This window comes from Oncorhynchus mykiss, chromosome 2 (genome assembly GCF_013265735.2).
Source record: "Oncorhynchus mykiss isolate Arlee chromosome 2, USDA_OmykA_1.1, whole genome shotgun sequence".
In the NCBI taxonomy this organism is placed as follows: domain Eukaryota; kingdom Metazoa; phylum Chordata; class Actinopteri; order Salmoniformes; family Salmonidae; genus Oncorhynchus; species Oncorhynchus mykiss.
Window position 1 is genome coordinate 12,714,744 of NC_048566.1, and position 19,521 is coordinate 12,734,264.

General features: G+C 44.6%; 2 protein-coding genes across 10 annotated transcripts in view; one reads left to right on the plus strand and one right to left on the minus strand.

The window, feature by feature from the left end:
- The window catches only part of LOC118937723 (skin secretory protein xP2-like), a 32,518-nt gene extending 31,651 nt beyond the window's left edge, over positions 1-867 (minus strand). For all 3 annotated transcript variants that reach the window (XR_005035118.1, XM_036938186.1, XM_036938172.1), the window contains exon 1: positions 381-867. Coding sequence is in view for 2 of the 3 variants with exons in the window: in XM_036938186.1 (XP_036794081.1) it covers positions 381-468 (88 nt within the window). In the remaining variant the exon portion in view is untranslated. The remainder of the gene's footprint in view (positions 1-380) is intronic.
- A 963-nt stretch (positions 868-1,830) lies between these two features.
- The window catches only part of spag1b (sperm associated antigen 1b), a 60,259-nt gene continuing 42,568 nt past the window's right edge, over positions 1,831-19,521 (plus strand). For all 7 annotated transcript variants that reach the window (XR_005035122.1, XR_005035124.1, XR_005035125.1 and 4 more), the window contains exons 1-10: positions 1,831-1,958; positions 2,229-2,387; positions 2,640-2,796; positions 3,105-3,227; positions 3,322-3,395; positions 4,759-4,871; positions 5,078-5,183; positions 5,506-5,636; positions 11,647-11,753; positions 12,671-12,788. Coding sequence is in view for 1 of the 7 variants with exons in the window: in XM_036938201.1 (XP_036794096.1) it covers positions 2,236-2,387; positions 2,640-2,796; positions 3,105-3,227; positions 3,322-3,395; positions 4,759-4,871; positions 5,078-5,183; positions 5,506-5,636; positions 11,647-11,753; positions 12,671-12,788 (1,081 nt within the window). In the remaining 6 variants the exon portion in view is untranslated. The remainder of the gene's footprint in view (positions 1,959-2,228; positions 2,388-2,639; positions 2,797-3,104; positions 3,228-3,321; positions 3,396-4,758; positions 4,872-5,077; positions 5,184-5,505; positions 5,637-11,646; positions 11,754-12,670; positions 12,789-19,521) is intronic.

Below are 19,521 nucleotides of genomic sequence, written 5' to 3' on the forward strand. Positions count from 1 at the left end.
AGCACTTTGAGATATCAGCTGATGTAAGAAGGGCTATATAAAATAAATTTGATTGATTGATAATCCCAATGTAACCCCCCCCCCCCCACCACCACCAAAAGACTTCAGAAGAGCAAAGTGTAACCATGCTGAAGTGTCTCTTTTCCAGAACCTTGCCCCCTTCAAAAACAAAAACATCTATACAATCACAATGTCATTTGGTAAAAAAAAATGTTTAAAAGTAAGACAAAAATCAATGCATATAACACAACCTTCTGCAGTGTGACAACTATTCTAAATTGGGGGAAAAAAACGGGTTACTTTGACACATTTTGACAATTTTTTTTTTTTTAAGTGTCACTGTCAACTGACCCTGACAAAAAAAGTATAAGTTTACTCACCAAATGTGTCTCCGTTGGACTCCTCGGGTTTTGTCCCCGGTCTCTTCTCCTCATCGACAGTCTGTGTGCTGGACGAAGAACATCCCATGGCGAAGAAGAAAAAGAGAGGAGAGATGAAGAGAAAATATGGAAAGAAGACTGAGACTAGATGCGAACGGTCGATACTCGGTCAACTCAGACAGCGACTGGCTGGATAAAACATGAACAGAACAACAAGCTGGTTGTTTATGAGGTATAGCTGGAGCCCATTATTTCCTGTTGTCTGTCTGCCCTGTCTGTTTATGCATGGCTAGTCGCCGTCATGCCCTAGACAACGGACTGTTGTGCTCCGCACACTAACCACGCGTTAGACACTGTCTGGATAAAATGAAGACCCTCAACTCTGCTCCCTCTCTCTCTCTCTCTCTCTTAACATTAGGAAAGTAGTTTAGGTAAGATGGTGTTGATCAACTCCGCCCCCTATCCTCTCATTCAGGAAAACCCACTCTCTGAAAATCCACCTGGTGGATCATACTTTTATTTCACCTTTATTTAACCAGGTAGGCCAGTTGAGAACAAGTTCTCATTTACAACTGCGACCTGGCCAAGATAAAGCAAAGCAGTGAGACACAAACAACAACACAGAGTTACACATGGAGTAAACACAATTTAGTCATTAATACAATAGAAAATAGAAGGAAAAAAAATAAAGTACATATACAGTGTGTGCAAATGGCCTGAAGAGGCAATAAATAGGCCATAGTAGCGAAGTAATTACAATTGAGCCAAATAACACTGGAGTGATAGATGAGCAGATTATGTGCAAGTCGAGATACTGGTGTGCAGAATAGCAGAAAAGTAAATAAAAACAATATGGGGATGAGGTAGGTAGATTGGGTGGGCTATTTACAGATAGACTATGTACAGCTGCAGCGATTGGTTATCTGCTCAGATAGCAGATGTTTAAAGTTAGTGAGGGAAATATACGTCTCCAGCTTCAGCGATTTTTGCAGTTCGTTCCATTCATACACTCTGGTGATTTCTCTTTCCCCAGTTTATAGTTCAAGTAACTTGGAATATATTACTAATTATAATTGTTTGTTTATTATTCCTCATAAGAAAATCCAAGACTTTGGCCCAGACGTTGATGGATTGTCAACAAGTCATTTGTCAGTAAGTGCAAGTGGGGGGGATACCTTTCCGCAACAACAACACAAGTATCAAACCTGATTGATCAAAGGAGCCAATGTCTGCAAAAATAGGGTGTGCGCGTGTGTGCAGTGTTACTTTGTTGCTGTTAAACAGAGTGACATCGACCAGTACTGTACTATCTTTGACGTGACATCGTCATCTACTGGAGGAAGTAACTACCTGAAGCGCCAAAGATGTTTGTCTCTTCCACAAAACAAGCAGAATCGCACCCCCTTGCGGCCACCGTACCGGGTACACTGGTCACCATAGTAACGAAACGCGTGGAGTTGCTCGGTTGATGAGATACACACACACACAGGTCGCTAGATAACTTTACATCGTAGCGAGTTATTATTTCTCTAAATATATACAATTTCTCATTCCGTCCGTGACACGGGTTGTTGTTTGGTGAGTAAGGACATTGACTTTTCACATTACTTTTCAACCATCCATGACTTGACTAGTTAAATAAAGGTGAAATAAATGTTTTTAACCATCTTCACCGACAGTAACGTTAGCTCGTAACGTTAAACCAAACTGCTAACTTCAGCGAGCTAGTATTGTTGTCAAAAGACAGAGCCGCAGGACCCAGGCAGTAGCTACTAGACTTAGCCACGACTTAGTAAATGTCGCTTTAGTAACGCATAGACATTTAGTTGTTGTTGTTGTCGTCAACAGGTCAGCCATGAATGCAGAGATAGTTTCCTCACTTCTAACTCAAGAGGTGCCAGCGGGGACCACTTCTGCCGCAGCAGTTCCAGTGGATCACCTAGACTACGGCTACATTGACAAATGCACTGATGTGAAATACTTGGCCAAGATGCTGAGGGTGCTAAGGTAAATGATTCAGGGGGAAAAGTTAGGTTTAGGCTACAGCTGGTGGTTTTCAACATAACAATCTAAGCGAGAAATGGACAAAAGAGTTAACACAAATAGTACAAATCTAATTCAGAACTGAAATGGGGGATCAACGTGGTATTTTTGTTGTTGTTTGTTCCTGAGGACTCTGTGTTGTGCCAGACAAGTGAACACCTCTGTGTTATCCTGATAAGATGTTCTGAAATTCACTGTCATTCTATTTTACGACAGGTCTGGAGATGAGGGCATCTATCCTCATCTGATACAGTTCTGTGAGAGTCGTCTGGAGAGGCTGGACCCTAAAAGTCGGGCCCTCAGAAAGGACAACCCCCCAGCCACCGCCTGCTTCTCTGCAGATGAATGGGGTCAGATCACGGACGAACTCAAGGTACTGTCCGTTTGCCACGCGACGTTGTCTCAAAGTTTTTTGTGGCGTCTCACTGTGCCAATTTGACTTTGTAATCTGTCGTGGAGAGACTACGTTAAACATCAAGCATCTGACCAAAATGATTTCAAGATTTTAGGTTCTGGGTTAACAGAGATCATTGACTTTGTAACAACACTTGTAAGTAGTATTGAGACTTTTGTATTAGTAGTAATACCATAGTAGTGTAGCTGTAGGTAATGAGACCGATACACACATCCTTATATAGCAGACTTAACCTAATATTCACCACACTGTTTTCACTTTTACAGAAGTGGGAGACAGATGCCAAAATGAGTGAAACTGAGCTGAAACAACAATCTATATTCCATGATCTTGAAACTGAGAATCTACCCCCAGTACGTGGATCAAGTTGCTCTATTCCTCTCAAGCAGGTAAAGTCTCTGTTTTATAAGGAAATAGTATTATTTTGTGTTGTCAGACAATAGTAGGAAAATGACTAGAACTTCATTCTAAATTGTGTTTCAGAATACAGTTTCAAATGGACAGAAGAAAACTGCACTGAAGAAGGTTCTGCCTCGTAATTATATAGAATGGGACAAGTGAGTTTCTAGAAGGTTCTTCCTCCTGATTATATAGAATGGGACAAGTGAGTTTCTAGAAGGTTCTTCCTCCTAATTATATAGAATTGGACCAGTGAGTTTCTAGAAGGTTCTTCCTCCTGATTATATAGAATGGGACCAGTGAGTCTAGAAGGTTCTTCCTCCTGATTATATAGAATGGGACCAGTGAGTCTAGAAGGTTCTACCTCCTGATTATATAGAATGGGACCAGTGAGTCTAGAAGGTTCTACCTCCTGATTATATAGAATGGGACCAGTGAGTCTAGAAGGTTCTACCTCCTGATTATATAGAATAAGACCAGTGAGTCTAGAAGGTTCTACCTCCTGATTATATAGAATAAGACCAGTGAGTCTAGAAGGTTCTACCTCCTGATTATATAGAATGGGACCAGGGAGTCTAGAAGGTTCTACCTCCTGATTATATAGAATGGGACCAGTGAGTTTATAGAAGGTTCTTCCTCCTGATTATATAGAATGGGACCAGTGAGTTTCTAGAAGGTTCTTCCTCCTGATTATATAGAATGGGACCAGTGAGTCTAGAAGGTTCTACCTCCTGATTATATAGAATGTGACCAGTAGAAGGTTCTACCTCCTGATTATATAGAATAAGACCAGTGTAGTTTTTTCCTGCTGTGTAATTTGTGTATGGGATCCAGGAATCATGCCTAGACCATATTATCAATGTTAACACTCTGTACTGCAGGTTTGATGTCGACAAGGAGCCTGATAAAATACCATATTATCAATGTTATCACTCTGTACTGCAGGTTTGATGTCGACAAGGAGCCTGATAAAATACCATATTATCAATGTTATCACTCTGTATTGCAGGTTTGATGTCGACAAGGAGCCTGATAAAAGACCATATTATCAATGTTATCACTCTGTATTGCAGGTTTGATGTCGACAAGGAGCCTGATAAAAGACCATATTATCAATGTTATCACTCTGTACTGCAGGTTTGATGTCGACAAGGAGCCTGATAAAATACCATATTATCAATGTTATCACTCTGTACTGCAGGTTTGATGTCGACAAGGAGCCTGATAAAAGACCATATTATCAATGTTATCACTCTGTATTGCAGGTTTGATGTCGACAAGGAGCCTGATAAAATACCATATTATCAATGTTATCACTCTGTACTGCAGGTTTGATGTCGACAAGGAGCCTGATAAAAGACCATATTATCAATGTTATCACTCTGTATTGCAGGTTTGATGTCGACAAGGAGCCTGATAAAATACCATATTATCAATGTTATCACTCTGTACTGCAGGTTTGATGTCGACAAGGAGCCTGATAAAAGACCATATTATCAATGTTATCACTCTGTACTGCAGGTTTGATGTCGACAAGGAGTGTGATAAAATTGATGGAAATGTAACAAAAAAGGATCCCCCTGCAATTGTAAACTCTAGACATCCAACAATCAGGAGCAAAATGGATACAACAGGTGAAAGATATATATTTGTTTCTCATTAGACTGTGTCATTAGTGTCCCAGAGATGCTATTTAGTTCGAACGGTTACACAAAGTGTGAATAAATGAATTGTGTTGTTCGGTAAGTTTATATCGTGAATTCATGTACACTTTGAAGTAAGGTCTTTATTTGACTATTCTTGCTCAGTCATCTTTTATAGAATGTGTATGTTCTTGTAGCGTTGACTGAACAGGAGAAAGTCCTCGTTGCCAACCGCGAGAAGGATAAAGGCAACGAGGCCTTCAAGGCCAACGACTATGAGGAAGCTGTGGTGTATTATACAAGGTCAGACCCTGTAACTTAACACTATAATAGCTGTCTCACTTTTGAGGATTTAGGGATGGTCATTACCTTCAAGATAAGTTGATGCTAGTATCTTTTAGTGAATGCATATTCAATGGGTTTAATTCCTTTGTCTTCAGAGTTCAGCTTCAAACCACAGAGAGACATTTATACTCATAGAGATACTTAGTGGAGCTCTGTCATAATTCCTTAGTCAATGTTTATATTACTCAAACCCTCGGTGGGAAGGTCTCATCCAATAGCCAGTCTTCAGTACTGCTAAATGAGGTCCGTCTGTCTTCTCTCCATGTCTCGTTCTCACCAGGAGTCTGTCAGTGGTACCAACCGTAGCCGGCTACAACAACAGAGCCCAGTCAGAGATCCAACTGCAACACTGGCACAATGCCCTCAACGACTGTCAGAAGGTACTGGAGATGGAGCCAGACAATATGAAAGGTACTGACCCACTAGAGATAGAGCCAGACAATATGAAAGGTACTGTCCCACTAGAGATAGAGCCAGACAATATGAAAGGTACTGACCCACTAGAGATAGAGCCAGACAATATGAAAGGTACTGACCCACTAGAGATAGAGCCAGACAATATGAAAGGTACTGACCCACTAGAGATAGAGCCAGACAATATGAAAGGTACTGTCCCACTAGAGATAGAGCCAGACAATATGAAAGGTACTGTCCCACTAGAGATAGAGCCAGACAATATGAAAGGTACTGACCCACTAGAGATAGAGCCAGACAATATGAAAGGTACTGACCCACTAGAGATAGAGCCAGACAATATGAAAGGTACTGTCCCACTAGAGATAGAGCCAGACAATATGAAAGGTACTGACCCACTAGAGATAGAGCCAGACAATATGAAAGGTACTGACCCACTAGAGATAGAGCCAGACAATATGAAAGGTACTGACCCACTAGAGATAGAGCCAGACAATATGAAAGGTACTGTCCCACTAGAGATGGAGCCAGACAATATGAAAGGTACTGACCCACTAGAGATAGAGCCAGACAATATGAAAGGTACTGACCCACTAGAGATAGAGCCAGACAATATGAATGGTACTGACCCACTAGAGATAGAGCCAGACAATATGAAAGGTACTGACCCACTAGAGATAGAGCCAGACAATATGAAAGGTACTGTCCCACTAGAGATAGAGCCAGACAATATGAAAGGTACTGACCCACTAGAGATAGAGCCAGACAATATGAAAGGTACTGACCCACTAGAGATAGAGCCAGACAATATGAAAGGTACTGACCCACTAGAGATAGAGCCAGACAATATGAAAGGTACTGACCCACTAGAGATAGAGCCAGACAATATGAAAGGTACTGACCCACTAGAGATAGAGCCAGACAATATGAAAGGTACTGGCCAGACAATATGAAAGGTACTTCATATATATATATATATATAACCACGCTACGTGTAGATACTGTGTATGGCTGGGAGAGTGACTGGTCTATATATATATATATAACCACGCTACGTGTAGATACTGTGTATGGCTGGGAGAGTGACTGGTCTAATATATATATATATAACCACGCTACGTGTAGATACTGTGTATGGCTGGGAGAGTGACTGGTCTAATGTATATATATAACCACGCTACATAGTGTAGATACTGTGTATGGCTGGGAGAGTGACTGGTCTAATATATATATATATATATATAACCACGCTACATAGTGTAGATACTGTGTATGGCTGGGAGAGTGACTGGTCTAATGTATATATATAACCACGCTACATAGTGTAGATACTGTGTATGACTGGGAGAGTGACTGGTCTAATATATATATATAACCACGCTACGTGTAGATACTGTGTATGACTGGGAGAGTGACTGGTCTAATATATATATATATATAACCACGCTACGTGTAGATACTGTGTATGACTGGGAGAGTGACTGGTCTAATATATATATATATAACCACACTACATAGTGTAGATACTGTGTATGACTGGGAGAGTGACTGGTCTAATATATATATATATATAACCACGCTACGTGTAGATACTGTGTATGGCTGGGAGAGTGACTGGTCTAATATATATATATATAACCACACTACATAGTGTAGATACTGTGTATGGCTGGGAGAGTGACTGGTCTAATATATATATATAACCACGCTACGTAGCATAGTGTAGATACTGTGTATGACTGGGAGAGTGACTGGTCTATATATATATATATATATAACCACGCTACGTGTAGATACTGTGTATGACTGGGAGAGTGACTGGTCTAATATATATATATATATAACCACGCTACGTGTAGATACTGTGTATGACTGGGAGAGTGACTGGTCTAATATATATATATATATAACCACGCTACATAGCATAGTGTAGATACTGTGTATGACTGGGAGAGTGACTGGTCTATATATATATATATATATAACCACGCTACGTGTAGATACTGTGTATGACTGGGAGAGTGACTGGTCTATATATATATATATAACCACGCTACGTGTAGATACTGTGTATGACTGGGAGAGTGACTGGTCTAATATATATATATATATAACCACGCTACGTGTAGATACTGTGTATGGCTGGGAGAGTGACTGGTCTAATATATATATATATAACCACACTACATAGTGTAGATACTGTGTATGACTGGGAGAGTGACTGGTCTAATATATATATATAACCACGCTACGTGTAGATACTGTGTATGACTGGGAGAGTGACTGGTCTAATATATATATATATAACCACGCTACGTGTAGATACTGTGTATGACTGGGAGAGTGACTGGTCTAATATATATATATATATAACCACGCTACATAGTGTAGATACTGTGTATGACTGGGAGAGTGACTGGTCTATATATATATATATAACCACACTACATAGTGTAGATACTGTGTATGACTGGGAGAGTGACTGGTCTAATATATATATATATAACCACGCTACGTGTAGATACTGTGTATGGCTGGGAGAGTGACTGGTCTAATATATATATATAACCACACTACATAGTGTAGATACTGTGTATGGCTGGGAGAGTGACTGGTCTAATATATATATATATATAACCACGCTACGTGTAGATACTGTGTATGGCTGGGAGAGTGACTGGTCTAATATATATATATAACCACGCTACGTGTAGATACTGTGTATGACTGGGAGAGTGACTGGTCTAATATATATATATAACCACGCTACGTGTAGATACTGTGTATGGCTGGGAGAGTGACTGGTCTATATATATATATATAACCACGCTACGTGTAGATACTGTGTATGGCTGGGAGAGTGACTGGTCTAATATATATATATATAACCACGCTACGTGTAGATACTGTGTATGGCTGGGAGAGTGACTGGTCTAATATATATATATAACCACACTACATAGTGTAGATACTGTGTATGGCTGGGAGAGTGACTGGTCTATATATATATATATAACCACGCTACGTAGCATAGTGTAGATACTGTGTATGACTGGGAGAGTGACTGGTCTATATATATATATATAACCACGCTACGTAGCATAGTGTAGATACTGTGTATGACTGGGAGAGTGAAGTCCTCACCTCAATGTCTGTGATGCTGCTGATGAAACGTCACTTCATTGAGTCTACCTTTAAGAGACTCTGGTCTATTTAATGGTGAAACGTCACTTCATTGAGTCTACCTTTAAGAGACTCTGGTCTATTTAATGGTGAAACGTCACTTCATTGAGTCTACCTTTAAGAGACTCTGGTCTATTTAATGGTGAAACGTCACTTCATTGAGTCTACCTTTAAGAGACTCTGGTCTATTTAATGGTGAAACGTCACTTCATTGAGTCTACCTTTAAGAGACTCTGGTCTATTTAATGGTGAAACGTCACTTCATTGAGTCTACCTTTAAGAGACTCTGGTCTATTTAATGGTGAAACGTCACTTCATTGAGTCTACCTTTAAGAGACTCTGGTCTATTTAATGGTGAAACGTCACTTCATTGAGTCTACCTTTAAGAGACTCTGGTCTATTTAATGGTGCAACGTCACTTCATTGAGTCTACCTTTAAGAAACACTGGTCTATTTAATGGTGAAACGTCACTTCATTGAGTCTACCTTTAAGAGACTCTGGTCTATTTAATGGTGAAACGTCACTTCATTGAGTCTACCTTTAAGAGACTCTGGTCTATTTAATGGTGAAACGTCACTTCATTGAGTCTACCTTTAAGAGACTCTGGTCTATTTAATGGTGAAACGTCACTTCATTGAGTCTACCTTTAAGAGACTCTGGTCTATTTAATGGTGAAACGTCACTTCATTGAGTCTACCTTTAAGAGACTCTGGTCTATTTAATGGTGAAACGTCACTTCATTGAGTCTACCTTTAAGAGACTCTGGTCTATTTAATGGTGAAACGTCACTTCATTGAGTCTACCTTTAAGAGACTCTGGTCTATTTAATGGTGAAACGTCACTTCATTGAGTCTACCTTTAAGAGACTCTGGTCTATTTAATGGTGAAACGTCACTTCATTGAGTCTACCTTTAAGAGACTCTGGTCTATTTAATGGTGAAACGTCACTTCATTGAGTCTACCTTTAAGAGACTCTGGTCTATTTAATGGTGAAACGTCACTTCATTGAGTCTACCTTTAAGAGACTCTGGTCTATTTAATGGTGAAACGTCACTTCATTGAGTTTACCTTTAAGAGACTCTGGTCTATTTAATGGTGAAACGTCACTTCATTGAGTCTACCTTTAAGAGACTCTGGTCTATTTAATGGTGAAACGTCACTTCATTGAGTCTACCTTTAAGAGACTCTGGTCTATTTAATGGTGAAACGTCACTTCATTGAGTCTACCTTTAAGAGACTCTGGTCTATTTAATGGTGAAACGTCACTTCATTGAGTCTACCTTTAAGAGACTCTGGTCTATTTAATGGTGAAACGTCACTTCATTGAGTCTACCTTTAAGAGACTCTGGTCTATTTAATGGTGAAACGTCACTTCATTGAGTCTACCTTTAAGAGACTCTGGTCTATTTAATGGTGAAACGTCACTTCATTGAGTCTACCTTTAAGAGACTCTGGTCTATTTAATGGTGAAACGTCACTTCATTGAGTCTACCTTTAAGAGACTCTGGTCTATTTAATGGTGAAACGTCACTTCATTGAGTCTACCTTTAAGAGACTCTGGTCTATTTAATGGTGAAACGTCACTTCATTGAGTCTACCTTTAAGAGACTCTGGTCTATTTAATGGTGAAACGTCACTTCATTGAGTCTACCTTTAAGAGACTCTGGTCTATTTAATGGTGAAACGTCACTTCATTGAGTCTACCTTTAAGAGACTCTGGTCTATTTAATGGTGAAACGTCACTTCATTGAGTCTACCTTTAAGAGACTCTGGTCTATTTAATGTACACACTTCGTTATGAATACTATATAACCACGCTACATAGAAAAGTGCTTCACCATGCATGTCCCAAATGGCACCCTATTCCCTAGTAGACCAGGACCCACCCTATTCCCTATATAGTGCACTACTTTAGACCAGGACCCACCCTATTCCCTATATAGTGCACTACTTTAGAAGAGGACCCAATGAGTCCTAAGGGCCCTGGTTGAAAAGTGGTGCAGGTGGGAATAAGGTGTGTTTTAAAGCTCATGTCCCTGACTGACAGCGTTGTTTTAAAGCTCATGTCATGTCCCTGACTGACAGCATTGTGTTTTAAAGCTCATGTCCCTGACTGACAGCATTGTGTTTTAAAGCTCATGTCCCTGACTGACAGCATTGTGTTTTAAAGCTCATGTCCCTGACTGACAGCGTTGTGTTTTAAAGCTCATGTCCCTGACTGACAGCATTGTTTTAAAGTTCATGTCCCTGACTGACAGCATTGTGTTTTAAAGCTCATGTCCCTGACTGACAGCATTGTGTTTTAAAGCTCATGTCCCTGACTGACAGCATTGTTTTAAAGCTCATGTCCCTGACTGACAGCATTGTGTTTTAAAGCTCATGTCCCTGACTGACAGCATTGTTTTAAAGTTCATGTCCCTGACTGACAGCATTGTGTTTTAAAGCTCATGTCCCTGACTGACAGCATTGTTTTAAAGTTCATGTCCCTGACTGACAGCATTGTGTTTTAAAGCTCATGTCCCTGACTGACAGCATTGTGTTTTAAAGCTCATGTCCCTGACTGACAGCATTGTTTTAAAGCTCATGTCCCTGACTGACAGCGTTGTGTTTTAAAGCCCATGTCCCTGACTGACAGCATTGTTTTAAAGCTCATGTCCCTGACTGACAGCATTGTGTTTTAAAGCTCATGTCCCTGACTGACAGCGTTGTGTTGTAAAGCTCATGTCCCTGACTGACAGCATTGTGTTGTAAAGCTCATGTCCCTGACTGACAGCGTTGTGTTGTAAAGCTCATGTCCCTGACTGACAGCGTTATGTTGTAAAGCTCTCCTCCGCAGGGCCACAGTGCTGAAACAACAGGGGAACTATCAGAGGGCTGCTGAAGACCTGAGGAACGTCCTGCAGACCGAACCACAGAATATCACTGCTACTGTTAGTGTCTCACACACACACCAGACCACACACACACACACCACACACACACCCACACACACACCACACCACACACACACACCACACCACACACACACACACCACGCACACACACCACACCACACACACCACACCACACACACACCACACACACACACCACACCACACACACCACACACCACACCACACACCACACCACACACACACAGCCCAACACGGTGTGTTGAAGTTACTTTGACCATTCCGTTTCCTCCACAAAATTAGGACTCCTGTTTATTCAACAGACGTTACCGTAGTGATCATCAGACGGTACCGTAGTGACCGCCAGGACTCCTGTTTATTCATCAGACGTTACCATAGTGACCGCCAGGACTCCTGTTTATTCAACAGACGTTACCGTAGTGACCGCCAGGACTCCTGTTTATTCATCAGACGTTACCATAGTGACCGCCAGGACTCCTGTTTATTCAACAGACGTTACCGTAGTGACCGTCAGGACTCCTGTTTATTCAACAGACGTTACCGTAGTGACCGTCAGACGTTACCATAGTGACCGTCAGGCGTTACCGTAGCGACCGTCAGACGTTACCGTAGCGACCATCAGACGTTACCGTAGTGACCGTCAGACGGTACCGTATCGACCGTCAGACGGTACCGTAGTGACCATCAGACGGTACCGTAGTGACCGTCAGGCCTGGAATGAAGGATATGGACTTAACTTGTCTTCAGTCGTGTCACATTTCAAAGGAACATTTCGTCCAGGAAGTCCTGAATCGTACGGACTGGTGCTCCTGTTGTATCAACCTGTCTTCATCTGCATAACATGTTGTTTGACTGTTTTTTCAATCTAATGGAACAATGGGATGAACTATTTCAGTCTTCTTTTCTGCTTTTCCGTCACACATCCTGGCCCACAGAAACTTCTGGTTGAGGTGGATAAGAAACTAATCCAGTGTCAACCGCAGACAGAACGTAAAAGCAAGAGGATCCTGATTCAGGAAGTGGAGGAGGATGAGATACGGGAAGAGCAGAGAGGTGAGTGACTGATCACTTCACCTACTTAGTGAGATTGAACCATTATACCTCTCCGTTGGAAGTGACTGACCTCCAGCCCAGTCCTGGAGACCACCAGTTAGAAGTGACTGACCTCCAGCCCAGTCCTGGAGACCACCAGTTGGAAGTGACTGACCTCCAGCCCAGTCCTGGAGACCACCAGTTAGAAGTGACTGACCTCCAGCCCAGTCCTGGAGACCACCAGTTAGAAGTGACTGACCTCCAGCCCAGTCCTGGAGACCACCAGTTAGAAGTGACTGACCTCCAGCCCAGTCCTGGAGACCACCAGTTAGAAGTGACTGACCTCCAGCCCAGTCCTGGAGACCACCAGTTAGAAGTGACTGACCTCCAGCCCAGTCCTGGAGACCACCAGTTAGAAGTGACTGACCTCCAGCCCAGTCCTGGAGACCACCAGTTAGAAGTGACTGACCTCCAGCCCAGTCCTGGAGACCACCAGTTAGAAGTGACTGACCTCCAGCCCAGTCCTGGAGACCACCAGTTAGAAGTGACTGACCTCCAGCCCAGTCCTGGAGACCACCAGTTAGAAGTGACTGACCTCCAGCCCAGTCCTGGAGACCACCAGTTAGAAGTGACTGACCTCCAGCCCAGTCCTGGAGACCACCAGTTAGAAGTGACTGACCTCCAGCCCAGTCCTGGAGACCACCAGTTAGAAGTGACTGACCTCCAGCCCAGTCCTGGAGACCACCAGTTAGAAGTGACTGACCTCCAGCCCAGTCCTGGAGACCACCAGTTAGAAGTGACTGACCTCCAGCCCAGTCCTGGAGACCACCAGTTAGAAGTGACTGACCTCCAGCCCAGTCCTGGAGACCACCAGTTAGAAGTGACTGACCTCCAGCCCAGTCCTGGAGACCACCAGTTAGAAGTGACTGACCTCCAGCCCAGTCCTGGAGACCACCAGTTAGAAGTGACTGACCTCCAGCCCAGTCCTGGAGACCACCAGTTAGAAGTGACTGACCTCCAGCCCAGTCCTGGAGACCACCAGTTAGAAGTGACTGACCTCCAGCCCAGTCCTGGAGACCACCAGTTAGAAGTGACTGACCTCCAGCCCAGTCCTGGAGACCACCAGTTAGAAGTGACTGACCTCCAGCCCAGTCCTGGAGACCACCAGTTAGAAGTGACTGACCTCCAGCCCAGTCCTGGAGACCACCAGTTAGAAGTGACTGACCTCCAGCCCAGTCCTGGAGACCACCAGTTAGAAGTGACTGACCTCCAGCCCAGTCCTGGAGACCACCAGTTAGAAGTGACTGACCTCCAGCCCAGTCCTGGAGACCACCAGTTAGAAGTGTCTGACCTCCAGCCCAGTCCTGGAGACCACCAGTTAGAAGTGACTGACCTCCAGCCCAGTCCTGGAGACCACCAGTTGGTTTTTAATGATATGGTAGTTGACCTGGAGTAGCCTGCTTCACAGGCCCTGTACTGTGGTGTACAGTCTGTCAACAGTCAGTCAACATCAAACTGACTGTTCTATAAAACAACACTCAGATGGTTCACAATTCAACAGTCAGAAAAACAACTCCGTCCCAATTTTCTCATGTTTCTATAACAACAGAAACATGCAAATGAGAAAAACAACTCCACCCCAATTTTCTCATGTTTCTATAACAACAGAAACATGCAAATGAGAAAAACAACTCCACCCCTTTTCCTCATGTTTCTATAGCAACAGAAACATGCAAATGCAAGTCTAAGCCAATGAGTAGAGTTAGAGAGACATATTATTACCATGAGAAGGGGACATAGGTGTTGTAGTTTGTTCCTTAAACACCCAACAAGTGTTTAACCAGATCAGATGATGACTAATCCTAGACCTAGTAAACAAAGAGGTTATTATATTACATTAAGGCTGGCTGGCTGGTTGGCTGGTCGGTTGCAAGGCTGGCTGACTGTTTGGTTGGTTGCCTGGCTGGCTGGCTGGCTGGTTGGCTGCCTGGCTGGTTAGTTGGTTGCCTGGCTGGCTGGCTGGCTGGTTGGTTGGCTGGTTGCCTGCCTGACTGGCTGGTTGGTTGCCTGGCTGGCTGGCTGGCTGGCTGGCTGGCTGGTTGGTTGGCTGGTTGGTTGCCTGGCTGGCTGGCTGGCTGGCTGGCTGGCTGGCTGGCTGGCTGGTTGGCTGGTGGTTGGCTGGTTGGTTGGCTGGTTGGTTGGCTGGCTGGCTGGCTGGCTGGCTGGCTGGTTGGTTGGCTGGTTGGTTGGCTGGTTGGTTGGTTGCCTGGCTGGTTGCCTGCCTGGCTGGCTGGTTGGCTGGTGGTTGGCTGCCTGGCTGGATGGCTGGCTGGCTGGCTGGCTGGTTGGTTGGTTGCCTGGTTGGTTGGCTGGTTCCCTAAGTGATCCAGAATCATTATCCTTAAGACCCAACAGACCTGACAGCCTGCTGCATTCTCCAAACACCACACCTGTCTGGGTTTACCCCAGAGAGCTGCTGTGGGTCTGTGCTGTGGGTCTGTGCTGTGGGTCTGTACTGTGGGTCTGTACTGTGTGTCTGTGCTGTGTGTCTGTGCTGTGGGTCTGTGCTGTGGGTCTGTGCTGTGGGTCTGTGCTGTGGGTCTGTGCTGTGGGTCAGTGTCTGGCTGTGTGTCTGTGCTGTGTGTCTGTGCTGTGTGTCTGTGCTGTGAGTCTGTGCTGTGGGTCTGTGCTGTGGGTCTGTGCTGTGGGTCTGTGCTGTGGGTCTGTGCTGTGAGTCAGTGCTGTGAGTCAGTGCTGTGGGTCTGTGCTGTGGGTCAGTGTCTGGCTGTGGGTCTGTGCTGTGTGTCTGTGCTGTGGGTCAGTGTCTGGCTGTGGGTCTGTGCTGTGGGTCTGTGCTGTGTGTCTGTGCTGTGGGTCAGGGCTGTGGGTCTGTACTGTGTGTCTGTGCTGTGTGTCTGTGCTGTGTGTCTGTACTGTGTGTCTGTGCTGTGGGTCTGTGCTGTGTGTGTGCTGTGTATCTGTGCTGTGGGTCAGTGTTTGGCTGTGTGTCTGTACTGTGTGTCTGTGCTGTGGGTCTGTGCTGTATGTGTGCTGTTGGTCAGTGTTTGGCTGTGTGTCTGTGCTGTGTGTCTGTGCTGTGGGTCAGTGTTTGGCTGTGTGTCTGTGCTGTGGGTTAGTGTTTGGCTGTGTGTATGTGCTGTGGGTCAGTGTTGGGCTGTGTGTCTGTGCTGTGGGTCAGTGTCTGGCTGTGTGTCTGTGCTGTGGGTCAGTGTTAGGCTGTGTGTCTGTGCTCTGGGTCAATGTTTGGCTGTGTGTCTGTGCTGTGTGTCTGTACTGTGGGTCAGTGTTGGGCTGTGTGTCTGTGCTCTGGGTCAATGTTTGGCTGTGTGTCTGTGCTCTGGGTCAATGTTTGGCTGTGTGTCTGTGCTGTGGGTCAGTGTTTGGCTGTGTGTCTGTGCTGTGGGTCAGTGTCTGACTGTGTGTCTGTGCTGTGGGTCAGTGTTTGGCTGTGTGTCTGTGCTGTCAGTCAGTGTCTGGCTGTGTGTCTGTGCTGTGGTAGCTAACTCAACCCCCCCCCCACTGTAAATCCCTGACTGGGGATTTGTTCTCTAATCCAACAGTCAAATCCCTCATGCTAATGGCTGCGTTGATCAGGACGCTATAAAGCCTCAATGAGCTGCTATCTGCCATTCCCCCCTCTGTCTCAGTAATATGACCTCCTACTGACTATCTGCCATTCCCCCCTCTGTCTCAGTAATATGACATCCTACTGACTATCTGCCATTCCCCCCTCTGTCTCAGTAATATGACCTCCTACTGACTATCTGCCATTCCCCCCTCTGTCTCAGTAATATAACATCCTACTGACTATCTGCCATTCCCCCCTCTGTCTCAGTAATATGACCTCCTACTGACTATCTGCCATTCCCCCCTAGCCCCTGTCTCAGTAATATGACCTCCTACTGACTATCTGCCATTCCCCCCTCTGTCTCAGTAATATGACATCCTACTGACTATCTGCCATTCCCCCCTCTGTCTCAGTAATATAACATCCTACTGACTATCTGCCATTCCCCCCTCTGTGTCAGTAATATAACATCCTACTGACTATCTGCCATTCCCCCCTCTGTCTAAGTAATATGACCTCCTACTGACTATCTGCCATTCCCCCCTCTGTCTCAGTAATAAAACATCCTACTGACTATCTGCCATTCCCCTCTCTGTCTCAGTAATATGACATCCTACTGACTATCTGCCATTCCCCCCTCTGTCTCAGTAATATGACCTCCTACTGACTATCTGCCATTCCCCCCTCTGTCTCAGTAATATGACCTCCTACTGACTATCTGCCATTCCCCCCTCTGTCTCAGTAATATGACCTCCTACTGACTATCTGCCATTCCCCCCTAGCCCCTGTCTCAGTAATATGACCTCCTACTGACTATCTGCCATTCCCCCCTCTGTCTCAGTAATATGACATCCTACTGACTATCTGCCATTCCCCCCTCTGTCTCAGTAATATGACCTCCTACTGACCATCTGCCATTCCCCCCTCTGTCTCAGTAATATGACCTCCTACTGACCATCTGCCATTCCCCCCTCTGTCTCAGTAATATAACATCCTACTGACTATCTGCCATTCCCCCCTCTGTCTCAGTAATATAACATCCTACTGACTATCTGCCATTCCCCCCTCTGTCTCAGTAATATGACCTCCTACTGACTATCTGCCATTCCCCCCTCTGTCTCAGTAATATGACATCCTACTGACTATCTGCCATTCCCCCCTCTGTCTCAGTAATATAACATCCTACTGACTATCTGCCATTCCCCCCTCTGTCTCAGTAATATAACATCCTACTGACTATCTGCCATTCCCCTCTCTGTCTCAGTAATATGACATCCTACTGACTATCTGCCATTCCCCCCTCTGTCTCAGTAATATAACATCCTACTGACTATCTGCCATTCCCCCCTCTGTCTCAGTAATATAACATCCTACTGACTATCTGCCATTCCCCCCTCTGTCTCAGTAATATAACATCCTACTGACTATCTGCCATTCCCCCCTCTGTCTCAGTAATATAACATCCTACTGACTATCTGCCATTCCCCCCTCTGTCTCAGTAATATGACCTCCTACTGACTATCTGCCATTCCCCCCTCTGTCTCAGTAATATAACATCCTACTGACTATCTGCCATTCCCCCCTAGCCCCTGTCTCAGTAATATGACCTCCTACTGACTATCTGCCATTCCCCCCTCTGTCTCAGTAATATGACCTCCTACTGACTATCTGCCATTCCCCCCTAGCCCCTGTCTCAGTAATATGACCTCCTACTGACTATCTGCCATTCCCCCCTCTGTCTCAGTAATATAACATCCTACTGACTATCTGCCATTCCCCCCTAGCCCCTGTCTCAGTAATATGACCTCCTACTGACTATCTGCCATTCCCATCTCTGTCTCAGTAATATGACATCCTACTGACTATCTGCCATTCCCCCCTAGCCCCTGTCTGTAATATGACATCCTACTGACTATCTGCCATTCCCCCCTAGCCCCTGTCTCAGTAATATGACCTCCTACTGACTATCTGCCATTCCCCCCTAGCCCCTGTCTCAGTAATATGACATCCTACTGACTATCTGCCATTCCCCCCTAGCCCCTGTCTCAGTAATATGACATCCTACTGACTATCTGCCATTCCCCCCTAGCCCCTGTCTCAGTAATATGACCTCCTACTGACTATCTGCCATTCCCCCCTAGCCTCTGTCTCAGTAATATAACATCCTACTGACTATCTGCCATTCCCCCCTCTGTCTCAGTAATATGACCTCCTACTGACTATCTGCCATTCCCCCCTCTGTCTCAGTAATATAACATCCTACTGACTATCTGCCATTCCCCCTAGCCCCTGTCTCAGTAATATGACCTCCTACTGACTATCTGCCATTCCCCCCTCTGTCTCAGTAATATGACCTCCTACTGACTATCTGCCATTCCCCCCTAGCCCCTGTCTCAGTAATATGACCTCCTACTGACTATCTGCCATTCCCCCCTCTGTCTCAGTAATATAACATCCTACTGACTATCTGCCATTCCCCCCTAGCCCCTGTCTCAGTAATATGACCTCCTACTGACTATCTGCCATTCCCATCTCTGTCTCAGTAATATGACATCCTACTGACTATCTGCCATTCCCCCCTAGCCCCTGTCTCAGTAATATGACATCCTACTGACTATCTGCCATTCCCCCCTAGCCCCTGTCTCAGTAATATGACCTCCTACTGACTATCTGCCATTCCCCCCTAGCCCCTGTCTCAGTAATATGACATCCTACTGACTATCTGCCATTCCCCCCTAGCCCCTGTCTCAGTAATATGACATCCTACTGACTATCTGCCATTCCCCCCTAGCCCCTGTCTCAGTAATATGACCTCCTACTGACTATCTGCCATTCCCCCCTAGCCTCTGTCTCAGTAATATAACATCCTACTGACTATCTGCCATTCCCCCCTAGCCCCTGTCTCAGTAATATAACATCATACTGACTATCTGTCATTCCCCCCTAGCCCCTGTCTCAGTAATATAACATCCTACTGACTATCTGCCATTCCCCCCTAGCCCCTGTCTCAGTAATATAACATCATACTGACTATCTGTCATTCCCCCCTAGCCCCTGTCTCAGTAATATAACATCCTACTGACTATCTGCCATTCCTCCCTCTGTCTCAGTAATATGACCTCCTACTGACTATCTGCCATTCCCCCCTAGCCCGTCTCAGTAATA